Here is an 11,912-nt window from a genome sequence, read left to right as displayed (position 1 = left end):
AAGGGAGGTCTGGAGCTATGCAGACCTTAGGAAAGTGAGTTTGTGGAGGAAGTCAAAAGGAACAGAATCCAGAGACTTGAGGATTAGGGAGAGATGTGGCAGGATGTTGGAGCTTGCAGAAGTAAATGGTCAATGAGAAATTTCTGATGCTGGGATAGGTAAGGGACTTGAAGGATGGGGATAATATCTGGTTATCTTTTCATTCAATTCATTGTCTCTGTGCAATGCAAAATATCACTGTCGATACCAATGTTAATAGTCACACAAACCCTTGTAGTACTGATTTGGAGAAAGTTAAAGAGAAAAGGGTAAGACTGGCATGTTGGTTGGCATGAGGCAGTGAACACAGAGTAGCTGTGGTGGAAGAGATGCTGTGCAATCAAGAGGTTGGGGCTAAGAACATGGAGCCAGAAGTGACTGACTATGGGGATGTCAAACCTTGAGAATTCACATGCGTTTTGTGGGAAGAATTGAGTAAGAATGTGGGCCAAAGAATAAGGGGTAGTGAGTGTAACTTTGGGCTACACTAATGAACCAAAAAGGGTTGGAGCTCTCTTCTTACCACCTGGTGATAGGGTCAGTGCAGCTGAAGACCAAAAATAATGTGGTGGAATTTTTTTTCAGTGTTAGTCTTTGATTTCATTGTATACTATGTCTTCTCTTGATATAGAAACAGTCCTCCTAAATATAATTTCCCCATGAAACACAATTTTATTTGTTTATTTAACATTCATTGACCTCTTTTAAGTGTTAAGTTGCTTGAGGAGAGACATAGAGGTATAAGATACAATTGTGACATAAAAAAGCTTATCCCCAGAGGAAGAGAGACATGCAAAAACCAACTACAATACAAAGTAAGATAAAATAAGTGCTAAATGGCGTGCAGGAACAGTGTTCACTGATTTGGATTAGGGAACAATGATATAGAATCCAATGAATGAGTGTGTATTCTCCCAGAAGTTTCTAATTCTTTCCTCATTCACTTTTCTCTCCTGTTAAGAGAGAAAATAAAAATATTTTTAACATGGTATAAAATATATAAAAACAATACTAAGACTATAAACACTCAAAAAATGTCTTAATTGTATATAATTTATCATTCACCAAACCCTGTTTTCTGTTCTTGGGACAAAGATTTTGAAGAACAACCTTCAAGGCTAAGGAAGCAGTTTTGTGTGCAATATAGGTCTGGGAGTCAGGTATCTGCCATTTTACCAGCTGTATAATCTTGGGCAAATTACTCCTTAGCTTCTTTTAATGTTATATTACCAGTCTGTAAAATGAGGATAATAACAACTCATTGGATTGTTGGATTAAATGAGTTAATACATATGAACTGCTTGGTACACTAGAAATACTTGCTGCATTTTAGCTGTTATTTTTATTATTCTGATAAAAGCATTGAATAATTATACATCCATGAGTTTAATTACATTTTCCTGAATTTATATTTTCTTTTCATGTCACATCTTGGATTAACAAACTCCCTAAATTAAAAACTGATACAATTAAATCTTACTTTCATTTGTCTAGAAGTTACCTCTTTTTGACTTTGACTAGGGGCAGGCACCTCATTGCCCAATACTTAAGGATTTAATGCACCAGCCTGTCTTATTCTAATCAGTCTGCCTCAGAATCTTTTTAAGTCCCTTTCTAATTTTCTTAAGGTTCAAGATAGTTATTCATACCACAGAGTATTCCATGAATTCCATAGTTTTATATAAGGGGAGTTAATTTATTCTGTTTTGTTGATAATAATCTTACCAGTATTGTTAGCTTTTTTGTATGAGCTTTTTAGACAGCAGCAGCTCTTTGAGTCAGAACTTTAAGGTATAGTCGCATGGTATTTTCCAAATGTGTTTTCTGAAATACTGTTCTGTGAGGGCTCAATGGGTGTTCCATACGAACGATCATAATTTGGAAAGCACTGAGTTAAACAAGACTTTGTTAGGTACTCTTTAAATATTCCATGCACCTGAAATACAATAGGTAGTGTTTTTTGAACTCATTTCCCCATAGTATTCTTTTTTGGAAATTGTCTGGTAGGACTAACATTCTAAGAACACAATTTGGAAAATGCTGATTGATAGTAAATTCTAGGTTAAACTAACAGTTTAAGTCTATTATATTATTGAAATAATTTTCTCCTAAGGACATTATTATGTGGAAGCATGTTCTTTGCTCTTCTGATCATTCGGAGATTCTTAGGTGAACTTTTTGCAGCGTTATTGTCATCCTGATATTTTGCTGGAAAGCTTTGACTATATCTGTGGACTTAAAGATATCATTCTGTATTCTCCTTTTCAAATTGCTCTTAAAACTTACTAAGTAGTGATAGGCAGAGATATATAGTAGGAAGAGTATGAAATCCCGTATAGAATCATTGTTCAAGAATTCGGAAGGCACATAACCTTGAATAGCAATTCACTTAGATTTTTGAATCATACTATTCTCATCTTTATCTAGAGACATGGCTTTTTATCCTTGTCCTTTCATTTCTTTCTCACTGACTAAAACAGATAAGCTTATTCTTTTAAACTAAATCTGGAACTTGACTAAAACAAGTAAGTGTAGATTAGGACATAGGATATTGGTGAGCATCTAGCAATTACAGTCACTATTAATGATTAACCCTTTTCCCTGCACAGCAGGAAAAATTAGGTCACTTTTAGTCACCTAGGACTGAATCTCTGGAAGTAGGCAGCTAAAGAGGAAGGTGTTTTGTTTCTCAGCCCATTCCCACGGGGGAGACTCTCCTCAAGTAATTGAACTGAGCAAGAAAAAACAGTGAGTGGCAGCTTGAAAAAAACAAAAAAACCCAAATCTTATAGTGTTATTTTCATAATTTCACCAAATGATATTCTATTACTGAAACCTAAAATCAATATCCTCATAGTATAAAATAGTCTGGTTAAATTTCAAGTATCTAAGGTCTCAAATTTCTCTCCTTAAAAGGCTTTTAGTGTAAGTTTCCGTGTGTTTTTCCAAAGAAATACCCATTTCCCAGTCTTTCTCATTCAAGCCTACTCTTAGAAGGTAATGTGAAATCCTCCTTATTTGAAGCCATAACTATTACCATATAATTTCTGAATTCCTTCGATATCATCCTGTGAAAGTTTGAAATTCTCAGAGTCTCTGTCTTCATAGGTTGGATACATCACGGCATTGGGATCAGACGAATGACCCAGACCCAAGGAATGGCCAAGTTCGTGAGTGGCAGCATACAGAAAGTTAATTCCTACAAGCAAAGAGTGACATATAGTGACTATTAAAATAACTGTCTTTAAATATAACATACAACAATAATAATAAATAACCATAAAAATATCCACCTCTTTAAATGCTCCATAATTTACTTATTTGTTTAGAGGCTTTCATAAGAGGAGAAGACGATTTAGAAGGAGAATAGGATAGTTCTGTTTTATTCTCATCACTACTTCTGTATTTTTTTAAGTAATTTTTCTGTCTATTTGCTCCTTATACAATTACTGACATAGTAGTATTCTGTAGAGGAAAGCAAAGGCTTTAGAAGCATTAATATCTGGATTTGAAACCCAGCTCTGCTACTTAAGAGCTAACTATTCTGAACACATTAATTGATATTACTGCGTCTCATTTCCTCATTTGTTAAACAGAGAGAATAATTCCTACCATGTAGATTTGTCAGAATAATTAGAGGTTTCCAATATCTGAAAAACAATGGCTAGTCAATAAATAATAGTGACTTGGAGGAGGAAGAAAGTTGACTTTGTGAAAGCAAGACTGAAAGGCAGGATCTCTAAGGAATGTTGGGTTTTGCTTTTTATTGTATTACACGTAGGCTTCTCTCTCTTTCAGACTTACAGATAGGCTTTGCAAATAAGGGGCAGGGGTGTAAGCCTGTGAGTTTGAATGGCCAGAGTTCTAATTATGGTACATTATTAGATTGAAGGAAGCTGCCTTTATCCTACCTTGAGTGGAAAGAAAGGAGAATTAAAAAGATATGTAAGTTGTGAAATGGAGACAGTGTCAGTTTTACATAAGTTAGATCTCCACAACAAAGCATCACTATGTTGGTGAATTCCCACTGCCAAACACAAGTACTGATTTGCTTTTCAGAGCCAGTTAGTAGCCTTTTTTTTTTTTAATTGTCTCCAGTTAGAATTATTTATGCCGGAGCTTCTCTCCATTCGTTTTCTGATGTGTCTATAGTTTTCTACTTTGTAAGATGATGAATATGATAGGCTGGGTTATGGTGTGAGTTCTTTCTGAACAACGGTGAATACTCAGAAACATACATAATTTTTAAATATCATAGTCGCTGCTCCTCTTTTTCCTCCAATTAAAAACAAATTTTGGGGAAACATAAACAAAGAACTATAATTTATTGAATTGTTAATATATTCCAACCACTGTGCTAAGCACTGTATAAGCATTATCTCTTTAATTCAAACAACAGTCCTGTGAGGTGCGAATTATTTATAGTCCTATTTCACAGATGAGTAAATAGGCTCAGAGAAGTTGAATTACCTGCCCAAAGACACACAGGGGAGTAACTTGATGAAGTACAGCAAAGTGAACCCAGCATTGCTTGCCTCCAACCCCTGAGCTTCCATCATCTGCATATGCAGCATTATAAGCATATTAAATAAAATTGTGCATTTAAAGCATATAGTATAGAGGTTGGCAGTTATCAAGGGCTCAATAATTATTACTAATCAAAGGAAATATTAAATTAAAGTTAGCATAAGGAGTTTGGGGTTCTTAAAAGGATGTGCAGTGGAGAGAGCTGGGATGCTGTACCTATACTGCTACCATCAGTCCAGCGTTCGTCCTCATCAAAGTGGGCATCTCCTCCTAGGCCTGGTCCCGGTGAAAAGGCATGAGCCAGTGTGCTTCCTGGTCCATCAAAGGGGTAGGCATCCCCATGAGCTGAAAGAAAATAGGATGATTGCCCTTGGTGACTGAATTTATCTCTAGTCATTTCATTTTTGATTTTATATGATTACTGAGGCTAGAACGATAAGCCCAGTCCAAGCAGTTAACGTTGTTATCAGCAGTCAGGTGCATCCTCAGGGTGGCCTGGGTGTTTGTCATAGGCACTTTCTCTTTCACAGAACCAATGCTTACCACTGATAACCACTATATATTAAAAGCTTACTGGTTATGGGAATTTAAATATTCACATCTAATTTATGGTTGTTTTTAAGTTTCATTACTTTGCTTGGCCAGGTGGTAGCAGGGTGGAGGATGAGTGCTAGAACTGTATTCAACAAGTAACTTGTGTTCCTGTTATAACTTTTCTTAAAAACCTAGCTTAATCTTTGTGGGTACAGAAAACAAATTTTTAGAGAACCATTCTCAAGGTGTCTTAAATGGATTTGAATGCGTCTTTTAATAGTGATGCAGAAATATTTATTTTCAAGTTGGTATTGGGCCATATAATTTATCTATTCTTGAAATACATGGAATGGCCCTGGCTGGTGTGGCTCAGTGGGTTGGGAGTCATCCTGTGAACCAAAAAGTTACTGGTTCGATTCCTGGGTCAGGGCACAGGCCTGAGTTGCAAGCCAGGTTCCTGGTTGGGGATGTGCAAGAGGCAACGAATCAATTTTCCTCTTGCACGTTACTATTTCTCTCTCTCCCTTTCTCACTCCTTTCCCCTCTCCCTAAAAATAAATAAATACAGTCTTAAAACAAATAGAAAAGAAAAACATGGAATGCCATGATCAGCGATTTTCATAACACTTTCCTTGGTATTATCAATATAGTGACTGAATTTCAATTTCAGCTAAATTCACAGCACCCAGGCATTTAAATATTAGAACAGAATAAAAAGAGCAGTATTTTTCTCCAATTTGTACCATCAAACACTAGCAATTAATAGCAGTTCATGTATACAGATTATATTTCCTTAAGACCTTTAATATGAAAGTTCTCTGTTTTCTATTTTTTACTCCATGAAGGATGTTGACAATAATCCACAGGGGCTGCCCTGCTTATTGGAGACCACTTAAAGTCTTTGGAAGTTGTAAGCCCTTTCCTTGGTTTAATGTTAATGTTAGGTATATTTTAAACAGTCTCATAAATATATGTGTATGTGTGTATATCATGATTAATGCTACAAAATAGGGGTTGGTAAACTTTTTTCTGTAAAGGGCTAGACAATGAGTAATTTAGGATTTGTGGGCTTGATGGTCTCTATCACAATTACTAAACTCTGCCATTTGTAGCCCTAAAGCAACCACAGATAATAGGTAAATAAAGGATATGGCTGTATTGTAATAAATATATATTTACAGAAACAGTGGTGGGCTGGATTCGTCTCATGAGCCATAGTTTACTCTGCTATAAAAAGTGACTCTAAATGTACTAAAAAGAGTATACTAACATCTCTCTCTCCACATACATATACATTATATATGTTTAATGATACGTTATATCATTAAAGATTTTAAGTTCTGAAGAGATGAGGGCACTGATATAAATGATGAGCAAACTAGCACAGAGGATTAGCCCACAGGAATCCCCTCCTTACCTCCTCTTGCAAAGCCAATCATGATATCAGCAATTCCAAATCTAATTCTCTTGAAGTGCAGTGGGATCTCTTTGCTCCATATTCCAAAGGCCTTTGTTATTAACTGGTTCACTTTGAACTGTGATAAGTCTCGAGTATACGACACAATCCTGGTAGCAAACAAGAAAACAATGTTTGACCTCTTAGAAAAAGGGCTTTATTTTTTTTGCCTAAATGAGTCAAAGCAAAACTAACCTGTAGGTGACTACTTTGGAAGTCCATTTTGGGTGATCTGGGAATAGTGAGTATTCTGCAATATCTGGCATTCCACATCTGGGCTTCTGCATTATTTTTATAATCACGGAGTTTAATATTCCAGTTATAGGCAGGCGAAAGAACTTTTGCATTTCCTTGAGTTTAGCTTCTAAACTGTTGGCATCCCTTGTTTTTGAGTCATATGGATAAAACCTCTTGAGATAGTTCTATTGGAAAGAGAGTAACTGATCTGTAATCCTTGTTTATTGTGTTTTATCTCAGTAAGTAGTCTGCACATCTTTGCCTCTATACCTATGGACTCAAACACTGATTTGAAGACACAATAGTTACAGTCACCAACAGAGGCGGATTTAACGGCAGGCGCACCCGGCACGCGCCCTGGACCCTGATTTCTGAAGGGCCCTGCAAAACCCCAACTTTACACTTTTTTCTAAGGACACCAAGTTTGGTTTCATTACTACGCTGCATAAAATACGATTAACATGTATTTTTATTTTCCCTGTCTTTTCCTTTTTTTTAAGGGGCCCAATATTTTCTTCTGCGCCCGGGGCCTCAACCGACCTTAATCTGCTTCTGATCACCAAGTAAAATAACTGTGCATTAATGAAAAGAAAATTTTATATTGATAATGAAGCATTTTAATTCCAGCTTATGAGCAAAAGGAAAAAGTCCCTCCATTTCTCTTTCATCCCATTAACTGTTCTGAGGAGAAACCCACTGTACACTTTATATAACAGATACTTCTAATCAGGAAGAGCGACTAGTGTGTCCTCAAGGGGCACAAGTGAGGCCTTCCCTGGCATCAGAGACCCTCAGTGGAGATCCAAGTCACCCAATCTCTTCTAGGATTCTCTGGAGATCTGGTTCCAGCTCAGGTTAAAAGTTGTTAAAATTTTAGACTTCCGGCCAAGATGGAGGCTTAGACGGACACGCTAGGTCTCCCTCTACAACTATAGTGGAATACAACTACTTTAAAACAAAGGATAACTAGAAATTCCAGAAAATAAAGCTACACGGAAGCCCAACATATGAAGTTATAAACCAGCGGTGCCATTTGGGCAGGTAAGAGTTAAAGAAGGCAAAGCTGTTTGCGGAGCGGCGGGGCGGGGCGGCGAAAAATCCTGGAGGCAATCAAGCCCCTGGCGTGCGCGACTCCAATCAAGCCCCTGGCTTGCGCGACTCCGGGCGCTGGGGAGCAGCCGCAGCATCGCCTTGAACAGTGAGGCCCAGGGGGGCGGGAGGACGGATCCCGGTCTCCTAGCTGAATAACTGTGTGAATCCATCTTGGACCCCCGCCCCCACAGAAAGCACCACAGGGCGGCGAAATAGGTCGCGGACAGGCAGGCGCCGGCGGTCGCTGATTTGTGACGCGTACGCAGGCACTGCCCCCTGCCCCTGACAGCCGGCCCAGGAAAACAAAACGCATCTGTCAAAATGAGGCAGGCAACTATAGAAATCCCGGTAACACAACTCACCAGGCAGCAGATAGAGAACCTGACAGATGAACAGATAAGAAACCTGTCAGAGGCTCAGTTCTGGGCCATTGTTATCAGGTGGCTTACAGAATTCACAAAAGAGCAGGAAAAAGATATGAAAGAAGCGAAAAACTTTCATAACGAAAGGAACAAAACCACATACGAGACAGATGATGAGGAATCCAGAGTCCATTTCAACAAACTGGAATATGGAGAAGGAACAAGCAGTCAACCAATGCAGCGAGAGGAAATGGCAAGCAACAATGAGAGGATCAGAAACCTCTGGGACAGCTATAAAAGGCCCAACATAAGAATCATTGGTTTGCCAGAGAATGAGGAAGATGAACTAGAACTTGAAAAATTGAGTGAAAATATAATAAAGGAGAACTTCCCAGACTTGGGGAAGGGAATAGACTTGCAGATCCAGGAAGCAAGGAGAGTTCCCAAGAGACTGGACCCAGGGAGAACCACTCCAAGACACATTATAATCAAAATGTCAAAAATTAAAGATAAAGAGAGAATCTTAAAAGCAGCAAGAGAGAAGAAAAGAATTATGTACAAAGGGGTCCCAATTAGACTATCAGCTGACTTCTCAAGGGAAACCCTACAGACAAGAAGGGACTGGCAAGAAATATTCAAAGTAATGAAAATCCAAAACCTACAACCACGAATACTCTATCCAGCGAAATTGTCACTCAGAATAGAAGGACAGAGAAAGTGTTTCCAGGACAAAATAAAACTGAAAGAGTTCATTAGATCCAAACCACTGTTATATGAGAAGTTAAAGGGACTGGTTTAAAAAACAGAAGCTAGGGAGATGAAACAAAGGCAAACGAAACAGGCAACGAGAATGGAAAAGGAACTGTGGGTAAGGGAAACATAGTGGGGGGAGGCCAACAGGGAGGGGGAGTGGGGAGAGGGAGGGAGATGATATAGGAATTGGGGATCATGGTAGGAGGGAATGGAATAGACGGAGAGAGGTTGGGAGGAACTGTAAGCACAACTAATGGACATAATCTAAAAGGGGGGGACAACTGGAGGGAGGGGGCCACCGGGTGGAGGGGAGCAGAGGGAAGGGAAAGGGGCACAAATGTAATATTTTAATCAATAAAACACATTAAATCTGAAAAAAAAAAAAGTTGTTAAAATTTTAGTACTAGGAAAGGATAGTGTGAAATTATTTAGCATAATGTACATATTCTCCAGGTGAGGAAATCAAAGCTCAGAGAAACTAAGTGACTTGCTCAGGGTCACATATTAAATTAGTAGCAGAATAAAAAAAAAAATAGTAGCAGAACTGGCTCAGAGTTTCCTGACTGCCAGTCCTGTGCTCTTTCTACTGTTAAATCTCTAGGAAAACCCACTGTTAAGCTGCAGGATAGAGCAGGTCTCCCAGGTATATTCCATGCACAGTCAGTCCCTGGGAATTTCTTAAAGGACCTTAGTGTCTGAATAGGAGGATAGATGCTGGACTAAATAGAAAAAAATTAAAAAGTGAATTAAATAGCAACAGCGGCAGCTGTAGCCTCACAAGAACTTTTATTAAGTACTTACTAGTGGCAAGGACTATTCTAGGAGCTTTACATACTTATCTAATTTAAACCTCATAACCACTCTGTGAAGTAGGTACGGGTTTCTTATTCCTATTTTACATGAAGAATCAGGCCCAGAAAAGCAAAATAAATTGCTCAAGTTCACTCCATGAGTAACTGGAGGAGCCAGTATTTGAACTTGTGTCCTAATTCCAAAGCCCACTTCATTAGAAAAATGTATAGGGCTGTATAATGCACGGTTGTTTTGTTGAAATGATTTAAACATGGGCTCACTCATTGGCAGTCTGATTTGGAGTAAGGCAAATGGTTACCTGTCTCAGAACCTCTCAGGAGTATGCACTTAATCTTAGTAATATTGTGGTCTCTCTTCCCATTATCAAGGATTGTATTTTATTCAAAATAACAACTACTTTTTGTTCATCCATGACAGTTAGAAATTGATCTCATTAAAAAACTATCAACTTATTTTATCCATTTCAGAGCTACAGACTTTACAAAGACACCTTCTGGAAGAAAATTTTCCGCTTTCTTGAAGTGAATCTTCTTGCCTTCCATTAAACCTAGCTAACCTCCCTCTAGTTTATTGATAACCTGCACACTAAGTAAAGCTTAGGGATTCAATACTCTTGCAAGTGTACTCCTGGATAATCTATTAGGTGGAACCATATGAAATGGCTGTTTTGGAGGTGAAAAAAAATAGAATATCAGTAATTTTATATGATTCAATCTAACACATTACTTTTAAAAGTCAATGTGCAACAAAATCCAACTTTTCTTATGCCTTTAAATTTATAAATAATACTTAGGAGTAAGTATTTATTTATAATTTATAAATAATACTTAGGAGTAAACATCCCATTTACTTTACTAAATAATGATTATTTACACTTATTAGGCTGCTTATGAACTAGTATATTGGAAAGAACATGATTTCAAACGAGAAAAACTTGTCCTTATTTCCTATCAAAACTCATTTTGATTCTCCACCATTAATAAGTATGTGAATCAACCTAACTTTTGTTCTTATTTTTCCCAAGATTAAGCAAAGGATTAAATGACATAATGTATATGAAGTACCTTATAATTGTTAGGTACATTATAGTTAGCATTGTTATTACATCATTTATTCACTTATTCAGAATAATCCTGTGAGATATAAAACACATGGTATACTTATTTTTGTTGGACAGATGAGAACACAAAGTCAAAAAAGTTCATGCCTTGCACATCATCATGCTTCAAAGTGGAGAACTGTCTCTTCCACCCTTTTTTTCTGATTTTAAGTCTCTCTCTTACGACTAGTGTCCTCATTATAAGAGGCAGCACTCTGCTCTTTATGAAAAGAATCTGAAGTTACACTAAATAATGATAACTTCAACTTATTAAGTAGGAACCATATTTCAGGTACTGTGTTAGGTGTTTCACAACACCCCTATGTGGTTGATACCATTATAATATCCAATTTCTGAATTAGTAAACTAAAATGCAGAGAAATTTAATACTATTCCTATGCTAGTAATATTCATCTACATAATGAGTGGAGGTGGCACTTGAACCCAGTTTATGGAGCCTCTAAAGCCTGCTCTTAGTAGTTTTAATAGCTACTTGATGAAAATTTATATTGCCTTTATAATAGAAAAACTACCAAAATTGGAAGGCACACTTCCTACTGCTGATGACAAGACCATGGAGCCCCAAGCGAGAGGGCCAGTGACATACCTGAGCCTGTTCCCACTGTGGCTCACTCACACCTCCTGCCTCCGGGGGAAGCGGCAGAGCCAGGCTGCTGGGCAGCAGACACACAGCGCACAGCACGGCCAGCCGCATCGCTGGGTCCAGAGATTGTTTTCAGACCTATGGTTGGTTTGGTGTTTTTTTCCAGAGGCTGGAGAGATTTATATAGCTTCTCAGCACTGAATGTAAAAATAGATGACTCATTTGAATGTTTTCTTTCTTTTTAGTGTCTACAGAACTTTGAAGTGTGTGTTAGTTTTCATTAACGACAATGAGGAAGTATTATGTTCTTATTGGCAGAAAGCACACAATGTATTTGTCTTTGGATTTTTCCCCTGTCTGTTGTATAAATTTAATCCATGAGAAAACACATTTTAT

General features: G+C 37.7%; 1 protein-coding gene across 1 annotated transcript; it reads right to left on the bottom strand.

Annotated features, from left to right (window-relative positions):
- Positions 1 to 688: 688 nt before the first annotated feature.
- MMP7 (matrix metallopeptidase 7) lies at positions 689 to 11,688 on the bottom strand. Its single transcript, XM_090265812.1, has 6 exons — positions 11,520 to 11,688; positions 6,752 to 6,978; positions 6,518 to 6,666; positions 4,783 to 4,911; positions 3,077 to 3,238; positions 689 to 992 (listed from the first exon to the last, which is right to left on the bottom strand). Exons 1-6 carry the CDS (start codon positions 11,625 to 11,627, stop codon positions 976 to 978), a joined length of 792 nt encoding a protein of 263 aa, XP_090121938.1. The 5' UTR covers positions 11,628 to 11,688; the 3' UTR covers positions 689 to 975.
- Positions 11,689 to 11,912: the final 224 nt, after the last annotated feature.

This window comes from Furipterus horrens, unplaced genomic scaffold, assembly GCF_987537825.1.
Source record: "Furipterus horrens unplaced genomic scaffold, mFurHor1.1.pri manual_scaffold_2, whole genome shotgun sequence".
Taxonomy (NCBI): domain Eukaryota; kingdom Metazoa; phylum Chordata; class Mammalia; order Chiroptera; family Furipteridae; genus Furipterus; species Furipterus horrens.
The sequence above is the reverse complement of the archived record's forward strand: the minus strand, read 5'-3'. Positions and strand labels throughout refer to the sequence as shown.